This window comes from Stigmatopora argus, chromosome 19 (assembly GCF_051989625.1).
Source record: "Stigmatopora argus isolate UIUO_Sarg chromosome 19, RoL_Sarg_1.0, whole genome shotgun sequence".
Taxonomy (NCBI): Eukaryota; Metazoa; Chordata; class Actinopteri; order Syngnathiformes; family Syngnathidae; genus Stigmatopora; species Stigmatopora argus.
The window spans coordinates 2834455-2851688 of record NC_135405.1 but is presented as its reverse complement, the minus strand read 5'-3'; the positions used below and the strand labels follow the sequence as shown (position 1 = coordinate 2851688).

The following is a 17234-nucleotide window of genomic DNA, read 5'->3' as shown; positions in this document are numbered from 1 at the left end:
TCTGGCATGAAGTGCATTTGTTATTTTACATTAGATGTTTCATTGTGAATACTACAAATTGAAATATAGTGTACTTTTAATCCTAATCCATAATCTCTTTTTTTGATTTTACAAGACCTAATTACTGCCATTTAAAAAGGAGTGGCTGATGTCTTTTGATGTAAAATTACTATCAATCCAATTAGCACAGCACTGTCAACATTGCTTTGCAGTGATGGGCCAGGGTAGTCATTCCTCTCTAATTGACCATGGCTTGTCTATATACCGTGTAAATCCAAAAGTCAATTTTTTGTTTGAAAATTACAGGCCGAGATTTACATTGGACATTTATGAATGGCAAATAAAGCTCTCACTCAAAATACTATTCATATTGAGATCAATCATTTGACCCAGATTAACACAAAACAGATGTAGGGGGAAAAAAAAATCACATTTTACAACAGTATTATAGACTGTTTATTCTCAAAATACACGTGTCCAGAGAATTAAGTAATTTCCAGGCTGCACATATGTATAATTGACTGAGAGGACCTTAAATGGGTATGAAATACTCTTCTACCTACTTTTGATTTATTAGGAGACTAGAACTGGAGAGTACAACATCAGGACATTAGCAATAATATGCTGTGTGGTAAAATAAATTAGATTTCAACATAAACCAAAGCTGGTAAGCAAAGACCACTGCAAGACGAGTGAAAAAGCCTTGCCAAGCAAAGCAGACTTTCTCAAGCAGTGGAACATTGAGGATTTACTGTGGATGAAGGTTTCCATCTAAAGGCCAAAGTTGGCATATCTTATAAAAATGTGTTGTCTCTTATCATTTATGAAGGCAGGTCCTGCAGCAACCAATATTACCGTTTGGCTTTCTTCACTACCTCTTTGTCCCAGTCAGTGTCAAGAATGTCATCATTTGACTCATCAGAGCCAAAGAGCGGTGTGCTGATGAACACATTTTTCGAACGGTGGAAAAAACCTGCTTGGGGGTCGAGTTCAAAACACTTTCTTTTTAATTTGCCAACATTTTGAAACATTGTGGCCCTATCTTCACCCAGTTTTACGTCAAGAATTTCATCTCGAGTAGGTTCTGTTAGTTTCATACTATACATACCCTTATACTTAGGGCTTTTTTCTCCTTTCTTTTGGAAGTGACTATGTGCGACAGCATTTTGAGTTTTCGGGGCTGAATCAGGAATTGTGTTTTTAGCATGATCTTTTTCTTGTGGGCCCATTTCCATTTTATGTTTGTTTTCCAGGACTGTCTTTGTTTTGGGTGTTGGCTCAGTTCTGTCAGTGAAAGAGAATCTTGAAAGTTTAGCTATAGTTGAGGGGACGATTGTTGATTTCATAGAGCTTGAAGGGTGTTTTACAAGAGTAAAGCCCTCTGTGCCCCCATCACTATCACAGAACAGGGTCCTTATGCCACGTTTTGGGGATTTAATGCCACCAGTTTGTGCTTGCAATTGCTTTTTTTTATTGGAGGTTTCTGATGTAAAACACAAAGCTTCTTTCTTGCTATCACAGGTGAGCGGTTTTCTCATGCTTCGACTTCTAAGACTTTGGTCCTTTTTGCCTTGTTTGTTTTTTCTGTTTTTATTGTCGGGGAGCTCTTTATTGTCTATACTGCCAGCTTTCAGTTCAATATGCTTTTCTGCTGTAATTGTAGTTCTGCTATTGGGGTTGTTTTCAAATTTGCTCACATCCAAGTTGTCGTTAGCATTGTGGACTACTGGTCTCATCTTCTTTGGCTTAAATGTAAAGTTTGAAAAGTCAACAGGAAACTTTTCACCAGGTATTGTTTTCGTTATGGTTGCAGTGTGATACCTTTGGCTATCCTGAATTCTCTTACCCAAGCCACTATTGTCGGTGCCACAGACCACATTTGCATCAAGTCCAATCCCTCTTCTGTCACTTTGTTGGATTTCACAATGTCCCACCTTCACTCTTGCTATAAAATTTTCAGAGATTTTGCCAATCATATCAGAGTGTTTTTTCCTAACCATTCCATTTTCCTCATTGACTGTCTGACTAGTATTCAAATCAAGATTGTGGATTACTCTAGAGCTGGGGTTAGCTGACAATTCAGAGTGTGGTCGTTCATTTTTATCTTGTTGAGTTGAGGTGGATACAAGACATATTTCTTCTGATGATCGAGTAGCCGTGATGGAGTCAAACCAATGCAAACCACCATCTCGCTCAGCACTACTCTCACAGACTTCTGGCAAGTTGAATTGATTTTTGGTGATTGAGCCTGTATCTCCAAAATTAGTTTGGTGATTTGATGGCGGCCCAAAGTTTGAGGCCTCTGTGCGGCTGCCTCCAAGCCTAGGTAAAGAGTAAGAAAAACAAGAAATATACTGATAAATTGATTAATTACGTAATGAAATTTGTTCTCAAGATACAATTTATATATATACATATATACACATATATATACATATATATACACATATACATATATATATATATATATATATATATATATATATATATATATATATATATATATATACACACACACACATACATATACACCCACACACCCACCCACCCACACCCACACACAGAACACACAAAAGAAATTGTATTTAGCATTTTATTTGTTTATCTTTTCTCTATTTCTAAATAAATGACCGTACCGGCCACATTGTCTTGTGTCATGATGTCACTGTGCTATTGCATCATGACATCATCGTGGCATGGCGTCGTCAACTTGCAGTTCCATGCATGTCATGTTTTTATACGCATATAAGCCGTACCCTTGATTCAGTTATCAATTTTTTGCCCAATAAAAGCGGCTTATATGCAAGTAAAAACGGTATATAGTGCATCCTCGAAAGGGTTGCGGGGGTTGCTGGAGCCTAACCTAGCTGACTTCGGACGAAAGGGAGACTACACCCTAGACTGGTTGCCAGTCAGTCGTAGGGCACAAAGACAAACGACCATACGCACACACAATCATACCGCCACCAGTGAAAATTGAGCCCACGCCTGCCCACACCTAAGTCAGGCGAGTGAACCTCTACACCATGAGGCGGCTCAACAAGTAAAGTTCATCTCATCTCATTTTCTGAACCGCTTTATGATAAATTATCCTCATTAGGGTCACGGGGTGCTGGAGCCTATCCCAGCTGACTCTGGGCCAGAGGTGGGGGACACCCTGAATCGGTGGCCAGCCGATCGGAGGGCACAAGGAGACGGACAACCATACACACCCATATCTAGGGGCAATTTAGAGTGTCCAATCAGCCTACCAAGCATGTTTTTGGAACGTGGGAGGAAACCAGAGTACCGGGAGGAAACCCACGCAGGCCCGGGAGAACATGCAAACTCCACACAGGTGGACATGACCTGGATTGGAAACCAGGACCCCAGAGCTGTAAGGCCGACGCGATAACCAGGTCGCCCCACAAGTAAAGTTGAAAACTTTTATTTAGAGATCGAATGCTCAAAAAGTAATATGGCTACCTTCTCAAGTCTGGCATAGCAATAGGAAGTAAGAGTGTTACATACCTCGCCAGTCTGTCCATTTCCTTCTGAAGTAAGACAGGCAGGTTCAGGCCTTCCAACAGTAGCTGACATTGTGTCCGATACTGTTGACCAGGCTCATCAGGAAATGAAGTTAGAACGGCATTGACACTTCCAAGTAAACCACCACCCTGAGAGAATATAGACAATCCCCAGCATTTCAAGAAAATAAAAACAGGCAACAAGCAAATAAGTAACATTATTAGCTTCAGTGTATTTTGGGATTTTAAGTTCTTTAAACATATCACAGAATGATTTGAAGACAAGCAGAGATTGTAGTGAAGTCAGACATCATACTATGATTCACAAGAATTGATTTGTCTGCCTTTGGTATCTTTGAAGACTAGGACTAACAGTTGGTGAGGTGAGTATTGGTCAGATGACTGATTGTTTAAAAAAAGCCTCAATGTCAGTTATCATGCAAAATAAACTCAGAAACGCCTTTACCACCAGGGCAACGCAATGCACATAGACTAGTTCCCATTTCATTGTAAGTTGTGTCAGTGCTTTGAGATGTGTTATTAACACTGTTGGAACTAACAGCGTTACATAACAAAACTAGTTTTTGATGTACGTAACACATCCTAAATTTTCTCAATTTATAACAGCCTAAAAAGTTAATGTATGAGCGTTCCGCATTCCTAGCTTTACGACTTTTATTTAAATGAACCTGGGCAGCACTCTCATATTACATGACACAACATACCAAAACCTCATTGGTCCCAATCCTGCAGTCTGCAGGCAATGTTTAAGGTCGGAACTGGCACGTATGTCATTTTACAGAAGTCTCTGCTACTCTCTGTATCTGTGATGTTCTCTGTGGATAGCCTTATGTTTTTAAACAAGCTTGTGCGTCCACATGGCTCTTAATCCTCACTAATTTAAATAGAGTACATCCGGGAAGAGGTTATTGATTGGCTAACATAGAGCAAGCTATCAGGTAAGCCAACCAGAGACAGTCTGACAGTGGTCTTACTAGAAGAGCTGTGCTAAACAGACACACACACACCTAAGAGAAAGGGGGCAAGGAGCATCCTATTTCCCCCTGCCTTCTTTTGCGCCATGATTAAGGATTAATATAGTCTTTAATATGAAGAAAAAACAGTTAGTAAATGTAGCTAACTATTATGAGTCTCGGGGTGAGTGAAGCGAAGTTGGAGACAGACTCAGGTAATCAAGTGGGCACAGGCAAGTGCACTAAGGTAAAATTTAATGACAAGAAGCGTCACAAAATAAAGCCTTAAAAACAAAAAACTGGGAAAAGGTAACAACACAATTAACCTAGCTTACTGGGGGAAAACACGAAGGGACACTCAAACAGGAACAATACTCCGACAGGGGCTAACGAGGACACTGTGTGGGTAGGTCCAATCTCGGATTCAGGAGGAGCAGTGTGGGTTTCGTCCTGGCCGTGGAACAGTGGATCAGTTCTACACCCTCAGCAGGGTCCTCGGGGGAACATGGGAGTTCACCCAACCAGTCTACATTTGATTTGAGGACTTGGAGAAGGTGTTTGATCGTGTCCCCTGGGGATTCTAATGGGGGTACTCCGGGAGTATGGGATTCCGGAACCCCTGATACGCGGGGTTCAGTCCCTTTATGGCTGGGGTCTGGTCCGCGTAGTCGGCAGTAAGTCATTCCGTGTCCAGTGGGGGTTGGACTCTGCCAGAGCTGCCCTATGTCACAAATTCTGTTCATAACTTTTATGGACAGAATATATTTGTTTTTCGTGTTTTACAGCTTTGTTGTTCTGTCTAATCACCGTCTGCTATTGTCATAATGAAATTTCCCGAATACGGGATAAATAAAGTTATCCAATCCAATCCAATCTAGACCAGGGGTGCTCCCTTTTTTGCTTCAAGAGCTACTTTTCAATTAGCCAACCTCCTGCGATCTACTTCTTCAAGCAGTCAACCTCCTGGGGGCTATCGGCACAGAGGTTGGAGGGAGGGCAGCTCAGATGCGTCCGATTATCAACAAAGTGCACCGAAATTAAGCTGTTCAACATCAAAGGAAAGCCTTTTCAAGCAGCTTTGAGAGGTTATATATATTAGTCCAGGCTGTCAGCACCATACTTAGATCCAGATGAGACCTTTACAATGGGAAATTTAGTCCAAGTCCTTGAAGGGGTTAGGGCAGTGGTTCTTAACCTTGTTGGAGCTGGCGAACCCCACCAGTTTCATATGCGCATTCAGCGAACCCGACCAATTTCATTTGCACATTCACTGAACCCTACTTTGGTGTAAAATAAAATATGATTTTTTTATATATGATGAGTCTATGTGTCCTGACCTCCATGGCAGAGGCTCCACCGAACCCCTGAGACCGACTCACCAAATCCCTTGGGTTCGATCGAACCCAGGTTAAGAACGACTGGGTTAGGGTTAGTGACCCAGGCTTTCCGGTTGCTCATCCAGTATATGGCAAGCAAGGCTTTGTTCTTAATTGGATTAAGTTCATTTTGTCTTCTTGTGGCCATGTCTTATCCGTGATATTAGAGGGATTACTGCACTCGCCTGATCGAAACATGTAAGCCAGGGGTGGCCAACTCCGGTCCTCGAGAGCCCCTATTCAGTCTGTTTTCTATATCTCCCTGCTCTACCACACCTGAATCATCAGCAAGCTGTCCAGAAGCTTCCTACCAATCCTCATACCTGTCAACCTCTGCCGATAACTGCCCTTATAAATGATTATGATTCCCCTTACAAACCCCAAAAAACCTTACAAACACCGTACGAGTCGTACGGTGTTTGTAAGGTTTTTTGGGGTTTGTAAGGGGAATCATAATCATTTATAAGGGCAGTTATCGGCAGAGGTTGACAGGTATGAATCCTGATTATTAGATTCAGGTGTGTTGGTGGAGGAAGCCATGGAAATAGGCTGGATAGGGGCTCTGGAGGACCGGAGTTGGCCACCCCTGATGTAAGGTAACAAAACGACCTAAAAAAACACAATTGTCTGTTATAAATGAATAAAGTCAAAACACAGGCCTTGTTGTAGTTTTTTGGGACGGTCGTACTTGTTGATTAAGGGTAGCTTTACCATTAAGCCAGCCAGCAGCATACCCACACATGATAATGATGCTGTGAACGTTCAGTTCATCTTTGAATAAGTATGTCCAGGAACGCATCCTCTTCCCAAAAACTTGCTCTAGGAGTTAACCATTCTTTTCAGTTATGTTAGGGAACTCTTTCCCTATGCACATGTCGCTGCCCTTTTCCGTCTGGAGCCGGGTCATGGAGTAGATCTCGCTCTAGGCGCCGCACCCACGTCGCAGGATTGCCGGCCGACTATTTCTCAGTCTTCTTCTGTGGTGAAATTCTTCTTTTTAGGCACCGAAGAAGAAACGGGGCCATTTTCACCTCCCGTCTTTCGGTTTTGATTTCAGCGTGAATTATGATTTTTTTAATACCCAATATAAAATCCACGACGCACTAAAGCCTTACTCTCTGTCAATTTACCAGTTGGTCAATCGCAATCCACATAATGAGGACCTCTAATCCAGACGCAGCGTTGAAGGCGTTCGATTTTGGTGGCCTCAGTATTGCATCCCTGCTTTTTGCAGATCATGTGGTTCTGTTGACTTCATCAAGCTGTGATCTCCAAGTCTCGCTGGAACAATTCGCAACCGAGTGTGAAGCAGTCAGGATGAGAATCAGCACCTCCAAATCTAAGACCCTGGTCCTCAGTCGGAGAAAGGTGGCATGTCCACTCCCGGTCAGGGATGAGGACCTTCCCCAGGTGGAGGACTTTAAGTGTCTTGTTCATGAGTTAGGGAAGAATGATGCGGGGAGATCGACAGGCGGAACGGCGCAGCGTCTGCAGTGATGCAGACTCTGCATCGGTCTGTCGTGGTGAAAAAGGAGCTGAGCCAAAAGGCGAGGCTCTCTATTTTCCGGTCGATCTACGTTCCCACCCTCATCTATGTTCACGAGCTGTGTGTCGTGACCAAAAGAACAAGATCCCGGACACAAGCGGCTGAATGAGTTCCCTCTGCAGGGTGTCCGGACTCTCCCTTCAAGATAACCGCTGCTCCTCCAGATGGAGAGGAGCCAGATTAGTTGGCTCTGGCATCTGATCAGCAAATTCCATATGCCACTGTGCAAGTTTGGCTTATTAAGTGCCATGCATCCATAGAAACAGAGTAAAAGTGCAGAAATAAATCAAATAATTTTAAATACCTGCATAGAGCACTCCATTACCGAGACAGCCATTACAGCATCCTCTATTGTGACGGTCTCTCTGTACATGAGTCTAGCATGGGCTGTGAAAAAATTGAAACAGTGCAGTGATGAGTATTGATAAGCAATGTTCTTAAACTCATTTTAAAGTTTGCTGATGTGCTTCTTTAATTTGCATCACTTTTTTAAATGTCATATTGCTTTATATAGAAAGCAGTGAATTTGCATGGAGTTTCAAGTGAAAACAAGTTTTTATTTATTTTCAAATTGACATGCTTACCTTCAGCCAGTCTGCCTAGACTTTCCAGCATGCGGATGGTTGTGCGTGCCGCACTACGGGCTTCACTCCGCCTTTGCAGTTGGTAATACTTTGACAAGATTGAGTTAGCCTCTGCTGAAACCTGAGGCTTCAAACGCTTTATTAAACAAAAATACACCTTCATTTTCTCCATTGACCACAGGGTTGAGCTCTCAAAAGATAGTCCTAAGAACAAACAATGAGGTTGAATTTGTAACATTTTCATCAAGCTTTAACCCATTTACTCACAGCTATTCAATTAGATATAGCATGTATGGCTCATTGATCATGAAATATTGAAATGTAAAAAATAAAAAATATGACATCTGTGGAAAATGATTATTTTTAATCTTTTCTCTCCATACTGTACATCATTCCAAATTTGAATTAAAAAAATACTAGTCTTCATCATACAGAAATTGACCACATCATTGTCACAAAGTACAGTATTAACAACATTAGTTATATAAATTAAAATAGGTGGGGTTATTTTGGTACCTCTATCTTCCAAAATGAAGGAAGAAATGATGCGGTCCCAGTCTGTACTTCTGTTATCCCGCAGAACCAGAACCAGGTCAAATCGACTTAGTAAAGGGCTACCTAGTGCTACGTTGACAGACAGCGATTCACTTGGGTCATACTGGCTTTTTGGATTGGTAGCTGCCAAAATAGTAGTACGAGTGTTCAACTTGCAGACCATACTATGGAGATAGGACAAACAAGGCACATAGAGGCGCACATAATTTATTTGCACTATCACAGCCTTTTAGAAGCAACACATCTTGATGTCTAGAAAGAAGGTAAAAAATTATTTAACTGTACTGTACTAACATTTTGCTATTACATTTCATTGATATCGCTAGAATAACCTTTAAATTGAATATCCTACCCAGCCTTGGCCACACTAATGGACTGTTGCTCCATAGCTTCATGGATACTGATGCGGTCGTGTTCCTTGATGCTGTTGAATTCATCAATACAGCATAAACCACCATCTGACAGTACCAGGGCTCCTGCCTCCAGATGCCAATCACCTCCATCCTTCACTGCTGCAACCGTGAGTCCTACAGCAATTGACAGCATACAATAACTGAACAGATATGTCATATGTAAGAATGATGAAGGGCACATACCCGCACTTGTTGAACCAATTCCAGCAGTGAGCACAGAGCGAGGCATCATCTTGGCTGCATACTTCAAAAACTGAGACTTGCCTGTACCTGGGTCTCCAACAAGCAACATGTGACATTCACCTTAACAAAAAATACAGTGAGACACCAATCAATGACTTACAGTGATAAGCATGGTAATTTGTCAATCTCTTTAATTTTCTGGGACACAATAATTCATTCATGCATCTTCCGTAACGCTTATCCACATAAGGGCCGCAGGGGGTAGGAGCCTATTGGCCAAATAATAATAAATGAAATTATCAATATACAGTGAGCACTGACTCATGTTTATGTGTAACTTTACAATACTGTAATCCTTCAGTTCGCAGCTTCACTACATCGCGGATTTTTTTCCCAATGGGATATTAAAAAAAAGTTCATTAAAAAAAACTCGCAACTGGAAGACAGATGAAAAATGCCGGTGAAAAATGGCAGAGGTCAGGGCAGCACTTCATCTCTCAGCGCCAAAGAAGGTATCTACAATATAGGGGGAATGGGCACGCCAAAAATCATATATACAGTGGCTAGATGCATTGCGTCTTGCCATCCCTCTTTTGTTGCGAGTGAATTTTGCCTAATTTTTTTTTAGTCGCCGTTGAAAATGCCTTCTAAATATTGAGTTCCTTGTTATGCTGAATTAGTAGCGCACAATTGCGGCATGAATGAATATCCACTGTGGCATTCTTTAGTACATAATTAAGCTGCTAGAACCATTTTAAAGTTAAAGGGCTCCGTCGTGCGGTTAAAATTGAGACACAGGAAGTGAACGATGCAAGCGTGTTGTGGCGATCTGTATGCTGCAAATAAATAAATATAAATTCTCGTGAGGTGAAGAGGTCCGAGGTGTAGCGGCTGGTTTCTCTGCCCATGTTGCCGTGCTACATACCTCTAGTCTTAGTTCCAGAAGGATCTATTCTCTGCACCCCTCCAGCTAACACCATTGCAACAGCCAGTTTAATCACATACATCCCATAAACTTGGGGGCAAAGACTCAACAAGATCTGGTTTCTGCCTACAGGTTGTAGAAAGAGAATAAAACTATCAAACAGAAATTATTATTGGAAATGGGTGATTTTTTTTTTCTTCCTACCAGCTATTGGATCATTTTTGTAGTGTTCCCAGAATTCTCCAAATTCCTTTTGAACATCCTCTATCAATAAAGAAGCAGCACCCTGTTGATTGTTGACTTCTATGTTGTTGGCTTTGAGAACGAGCTCAACATCACAGCGAGACCCATCATAAAATGGTTTCCAGCGCTGACACATCACCCCATAAACAGTCACGTCATCTCCTGGGGAACCAATTCAGGACAAGCAATGTGTCAGCTGATGCTAAATATCACTGAATTGTTTTTTACCTTTAACATTTTAAATCAATTATATAAATTTTCCTCAAAATGTAAATAAGAGCTGCCAACCTCCGTCGACCTCATTTCAGGAGTAACCATGTCCTATTTCCGGAGTTTATGCGACACATGCAAAACCGAAATCAAATATGAAAAAATAACGTATGACAATTTAAATCAAACTGTTATTATCATAACATTAATTGAAATAGTGTTTTAGCAAACTATTGAAAAAGTACAGCATAATGAAAATAATCTTTGTGTTTGGGTCATTCTACATGCGCAAATGGCGGTTATTTTGGAGACGGCTTCAACAGGAGATATTTCGTCGAATAGGAACGAATAAACTTCTGCGAGTGTCTGGGTTTCTAATTAGATGTTTCATCCAAATTACCATCCATTTTGCACTTAAACCGAGCAAAGGGCCGCAGGGGCTGCAGGTTTTCATTCAAACCGAACAAGCGGACACCTTTTGCAAGTGTAATCAGTTGATTGCAGCCAAGTGCTACATATTTTAGAAGACCCCTCATTGGTTCAACTGTCGATACTGGATCGGTTGAAACAAAGACCAGGACCCACTGCGGCCCTTTGCGGAATTGGTTTGAAACCCCTGCTTTAGAACAACCCCAGAAATGATAGGATTTGTTTCAAAACAAAAGAGTAGTGGTTTAATCAGCCTTAATAATACTTACTTTCCTTATGAAAAAAATGAAAACAAAAATGTTAAAGGGATAGAGGCACCTATGCAATCGGTTCTGAATGGATTTCTACGCTGAAGACAAAGACAAGGCGAATCATTTGTCAGAACTTGTAACTCGGATCATTCAGAATGCCCTCGTGTTATCGACTTCATTCGGTTTACAGTGGAGTTGAATCAAATGCGGATGTAAGATGCGGAACCCGTAGCGATGGTGTGAATTTCGAGGCATTTAAATAGGAAATGTGGTACTTTCCCGAAATGGTTGCTTCAAAAAAAAATTAAGTGACAGTTTTTGGGGATTTCCGGAATTTAGGGAGGTTGTCAGGAGTCCCGGAGTTTGATATTCTTGTCCGGAACTCCGGAAGTTCCGGAGAAGTTGGCAGCTCTGTTAAATGTTGGATTCTTACCTGATTTACAAGTGTCAACAAGGTCATCTTCAAGAACCACCACCATGGAACGAGGAATACTGCCTACTGATAACCTCTGCACCTATTAATGGCATGCCAACTGAAATTACACATGAAGCAATCCAATTGTGTGAAAATACTTATCAACCTTACTTGCTCTTGTACTTTGATCTCCTGGTAATCCTTGCAGGCAGCAGGCTCCGATCCTCCAGACAGACAGCTGAATTTATATGAATTGCAGCCATCAGGATTAGGACAAACCGCCGGTGAAACAAAGGAATAGAACTGCTCAAAGTCTGCCTGCAGCACGAAAACATGACGACACTTGGTACACATGTAATCACGCTCGTACTCTAGGACCTAAGGAAGTTGGAAGAATTAACAGACTGATTCAACCCCAAGCAACATTAGACATGAAATAATAACAATGGGTACAAATATGATTATACAATTTGTTTACAGTTACATACGGCAGTAGTAATACCTTGGCAACACTGGCACGTATGACAGTCCCTGTGACAGACAAGAAATGCCCAACATCTCTGGACCGGGGAATTGTGTCTCTGGTGAGTTCTGGACAAACTGGTAGTCCTGTACAATTGAGTAATGATAATAGTTTTTGCTGTTTGTTAATTTATAGAATAAAATATAAGAGTTAACTAAATTATGGATTTCAACATTCGGGCCCATACACTCGAACCCTATTCATTCATTCATTTTCTGAACCACTTAGCCTCACAAGGGTGGTGGGGTGTGCTGGACCCTATCCCAGCAGATTTCTGGCTGGAGGCAGGGGACACCAAGACTCGGTGACCAGCCGATCGCAGGGAACAAGGAGACGGACAACCATTCATGCTCACACTCTAACCTAGAGGCAATTTAGAGTGTCCTACCAGCCTACCATGTATGTTTTTGGAATGTGGGATGAAATCGGAGTACGCGGAGAAAATACACGCAGGTAAACTTTACACAGGAGGACCGACCTGAATTCGAACACAGGACCCCAGAACTGTGAGGCCAACACGCTAACCACTCCCTCACCGGGCCGCCCTGCTCCTACCCTATAGTATTTTAAATTATTTTGAATGAGAAATTTAAACGTAATTAACATTGGTGTTTTAATGCTTAAATTATTTATTATATCTTGAGAACCAACAACTTTAATAATGGGTTTCACACCTAAGTATAGTTCATGTGCAATGCAGTTTGGGCTTCCATAATTTTGGCTGACCGACGCCATGATGGATGGTCCATCATGCTCATTTGGACAGCTCACCTGTGATACGTGTATGTAGGTTGTTCTTCACTCTTGGGCATAGCCCATCCAAATGCTTGACAGTAGCCTTTTTAGCCAGCTCTTTGGCTGTTTTCTCCAAAACTTTGTCAAATATATTCAAGACATCATTAGGATAGTCATTGAAATAGTCACCAATCTGTGGACAAAATCAAACAATTTCAAAATTATGTACACACAAACACACGCACTAAAATACAAAGTACTTTTTCCTTGTCAATTAATTTAGCTTTTTTCAGGGTTTCTACTCAATGACAAAGATGGCTTTGTTCGAGTGTCCTCAACTGAAAGAACGTTATGATGAGCGCAACATGTTTCTCACGCATAGTGCTGTGCACTTGACGAGATCGCTACGGACACACGCCCTGGTTGTACTGCTCACGTGACTTCCTTTTTTTCGTGACCGGACGTTTGGTCGACGGACAGTTCGTCGAACAGACGTTTCGTCGAACGGACGTTTGGTCGACGGGTTCGCTTGCTCTCAAAATTATAATCATGAGAGAGAGAGAGACAGAGAATTTACTGTTGAAAGCGATCAACCAGGTAATCTCTCGCTCTCAAAATTATAATCATGAGAGAGAGTGAGTTTGTAATTGCATTGACAATGTAAGAGCATTAATATCTAAATATCGAATATCAAAATTATCAATAAGTTGCGTATTATTGGCGTGTGTAGATGTTATTCGTCGACGGATTCGCTCGCTCGCTCCCGGATTCGCTCGCTCGCTCGCTCTCAAAATAATAATCATGAGAGAGAGAGACTTTGTAAATGTCAGAGAATTAATATCTAAATATCTAATATCAAAATTATCAATAAGTTGCGTATTATTGGCGTGTGTGTACATGTTATTTGTCGCTGGATTCGCTCGCCCCGCCCCCGGATTCACTCGTAGTGGAGTGTGTACATGTTTTTCAAACTTCGGCCGCGGGCCAGATACGGCCCGTTAGGCTTTTTCCCCACCGACGTTGTCCAAATTATAGTAAAAATGAATGACCTCATTCATTTACCTTTGCCCTGCAATACCGCTCATCACTCTCAATTTAAAGACTGCTTTCTTCCGTTGAATAATAATGTTCTTAATGTTGAAAGTAAATTTGAAAATAAATTTTCACCTTCAATCGTGTCTTTTTTCTTATATTTTAATCCCTCGTTGTAATATCTCTGGTCGCAACCGCTTTGAACGGCGCATATGAGAGAGAGTTGCGACCAGAAATATTACAAAGAGGGAGTTGCGAGCCAGTGCCCCTGATGTTCTTATGAGCAGCGAACGAGAAGTAATATAATACTCCTCGTATTAGATAATAATAACAGGAAATGCAACAGCTGAGCTTACCCACGTATTGATTGTGGGTAATGAAGTTTTATTCTGAGAGTGCCATTGGCTATCGGCGTTGTGTCCACGAGTACACTTCATTACCCAGAAAGCCCTCTTTTTGCCGGCGCATGCGCGTTGTGCGTTTCCTGGTCGAAACTCGTCTGAATAAATCGTTCGGTGCTCGTAGATATTGTTATACACGAAAGAGATGCGGCAAAAAAAGACAGTGCGCTACAATGATAAACAGCCTCTCATGTCATGGCCACCTGGCTTGGTCGCATCTCGAAATTTTGATCGTATCGCGGCGAATTATTCGATCGAAATTTTCATCGTACCACGAGCATGTCGTAGGACGAGAATGTTGTATCATGAAGTACCACTGTATAACAAGCGTGTTGACCAGAAGTGCTCTCAGTCATGCTTTGGAACTCGGCGCATACACAGAGCGCTTCGCATTATAAGGCGCCCTGTCTATTTTGGAGAAAATTTAAGACTTTTTAGTCCACCTTATAGTTGTGAAAATACGGTATTTATGTTTTTACTGGGAAAATGCACTTTGTGGAGTAGCCCCACCAATTTCGTTATACACAGCTGTGTATAATGACAATAAATGCTTTTGACTTTGACTTGAATATTTTGAAGAAAAGACTAAAGAAAACAACCCTTGATAGGTTCCTTTTAAAAACTGTAGCTCAAAGTCAGGGTGGGGTGGGGCAAATAGAGCCAACCCGAGAGAAGAAAGGTATAAAAATTTAAAACAAAATTAGAATTTAAGTTTAGTGTAAAGTTTGATTGAATTTATTTTTGAGTGTGTCTGTATTGTAATCCAAGTTCATTTAAATTTCTTTGTTATATTACGAGCGCGTTGGCATACAAAAAGTCTCTCTCTCTCTCCCCTCCCTCTAATTTTAGTACTATCAAACATCATAACAACTAGTTGTTTGTTAATCTGTTAATAGATAGCGAATTAGAACAAATAAAAATGTTTTTTCGAATCTAATATCCTATTTTTTGGTGTTTTTACAGAGGGTTGTAACGAATTAATTTTTTTTTAGTTCATTACTATGAGAAATGTTGATTTGAGATAAATCGACATACGAGCTCAGTCCCGGAATGCATTAAGCTCGTATCTCAAGGTACCACTGTACAAAGACAGGCATATGAACTTCCTTATTCTATTGACCCTAATAATGTGCTTTTGATTCATACAGTATCTTTGAAATACCACATATGATTTTTCTTAAGATTTTCCCTTCAAAGTAACACATTTGTACTCCCTATTAAAGCCATGAATATGGAGGAGAAAATTGTGAATCAGGGGGCGGCTTATACATGACAAATTGTAAAAGTCAACACTTTTAAGCCAATTTTAAGGGTGCGGCTTATACGGTAATAAAAAAAATCTGGTTGATTACAGAGACACCTCGCTTCTTCGCGTTTCGGTTATCCCTGCGTCACTACATTGTGGATTTTTTTTTACATTTTTTAATTCATTCATCTTCCATATCGCGCATCCTCAAAAGGGTTGCGGGGGTTGCTGGAGCCTAACCCAGCTGTCTTCGGGCGAAAGGCAGACTACACCCTAGACTAGTCGTCAGTCAGTCGTAGGGCACGTAGAGAGACAAACGACCATCCGCACTCCCAATCATACCGCTGCCTGCCCTTAACGAAGTCACCACGGAGTGGCTTATTTATTTATTTATTTTTATAAGTTCAGAAAAATGTGAAAATTCATGCTGAAACTCGCAAGCCGAATCAACTCCTCTGTCTTCCGCTTGCTGCTAGGACTCAGCACTGAAGAACATTCTTATTATTATATATTTTTTTAAGTTCTTAAAAATGTGAAAATCCATGATGAAACTTGTAACCAGCAGCCACTCTTGCTACTAGGACTCAGCATTGAAGATTTTTTTATTTTTTTGTTTTTAGTAGGGGTGACCCTACTTCGCGGATTTTCACTTTTACCGGGGGTGGGGGGGCACCCCCACCCCGACCCCCCATTAACCGCGATAATCGAGGTATTACTGTACCTCCATATTGGCTTCAAACAATGTCATCGCATTGATAACAACAGGTTGGTGACTGTCGTCACTGTCGGCTGCAATGAGCTGGAGAATGTCACGATGATGATACTCCGCAATATAGGCTTCGAACATTTGGCTAATCAAAACCTCATCTGCTTTTAGAGCCATGATGAATAACGATCCACCTTAAAGAACGAAAAGAGAATAAACGAAGGAAACACCATGGTTTATAACTAGATGCTAATAATGTGTTAGCACATCTCAAACGTCAGATTAAAATATTCTAAATAGCAATATTGCGTCAATAGGGACTTGTGATATCATAAGCCGTTATACCAATTTATTTGATTTTTTTTTTAAAGAACAGTACATTGCTTTTGTGTAAAACCAGACCAAAACACCTTACCTTTGTGATGCGGCGTTTTAACCGCATTCCTTTTAGATCGTAATCGAGTTTAGGTCTAAACACTAACAACACACCTTATGATATTTCAATTAAAACTAAGATTAGAAACAGGTTGGCATCGCCTCGGAACACTACTTTTCCGCCTAAATCAAAATACCGCCTTGAATTCCGAGAGAATCTGACATGAAAATTTAACCCGATTGATGTCTTTCAGGCAGTACGCTTTATTGAACTTTTTGGAATCGTTGAAAACAGGAACTCTTATCACTTATCAGAAGTTTAAAAAAATATTTTCAAATAAAATGCCGTATTTAAATCAGTGTCAGTTAGCAACTGAGTATAAATATAAACAAAACCTCTCCTAATCAGGGCAAATATTCCCCAATAATAATAGGTAGTCAAAGCAAAATGGAATTTTGAAATTAAGCAGGGTTAAGTACAAAAGATTAATAAAATATAACACAAATTAAAGTGACCGAGGAGCTATAGTTAAAGTAAAAATCAATCACATCGGGTCTCGTATTTTTTCGGCTTACGTAGTGACCCACGTGAGGATCGTTACGTAA

The 17234-nt window shown here is 40.9% G+C and overlaps 1 protein-coding gene across 3 annotated transcripts; it reads right to left on the bottom strand.

The window, feature by feature from the left end:
- Positions 1–443: 443 nt before the first annotated feature.
- mcm9 (minichromosome maintenance 9 homologous recombination repair factor) lies at positions 444–17222 on the bottom strand. 3 transcript variants are annotated; one of them, XM_077587828.1, is made up of 15 exons: positions 16669–17222; positions 16269–16447; positions 12905–13061; positions 12113–12219; positions 11782–11988; positions 11629–11710; positions 10267–10467; positions 10063–10188; positions 9138–9257; positions 8894–9068; positions 8503–8705; positions 7987–8190; positions 7707–7789; positions 3511–3656; positions 444–2322 (listed from the first exon to the last, which is right to left on the bottom strand). In XM_077587828.1, exons 2-15 carry the CDS (start codon positions 16428–16430, stop codon positions 852–854), a joined length of 3444 nt encoding a protein of 1147 aa, XP_077443954.1. In that variant the 5' UTR covers positions 16431–16447; positions 16669–17222; the 3' UTR covers positions 444–851. The 3 variants fall into 3 exon arrangements, with proteins under 3 accessions (XP_077443954.1, XP_077443955.1, XP_077443956.1); XM_077587829.1 differs by having other exon boundaries at positions 11782–11928; XM_077587830.1 differs by lacking the exons at positions 12113–12219; positions 12905–13061; positions 16269–16447; positions 16669–17222 and having other exon boundaries at positions 11629–11728; positions 11782–11915.
- Positions 17223–17234: the final 12 nt, after the last annotated feature.

Coding starts and splice junctions, on each gene's coding strand:
- mcm9 (XM_077587828.1), bottom strand. CDS start 16,430: ATGGCTCTAAAAGCAGATGAGGTTTTGATTAGCCAAATGTTCGAAGCC. Junction 11,711..11,781: donor AGATCAAAGTACAAGAGCAA/GTAAGGTTGATA, acceptor TGCCATTAATAG/GTGCAGAGGTTATCAGTAGG. Junction 10,189..10,266: donor CAAAAATGATCCAATAGCTG/GTAGGAAGAAAA, acceptor TACAACCTGTAG/GCAGAAACCAGATCTTGTTG.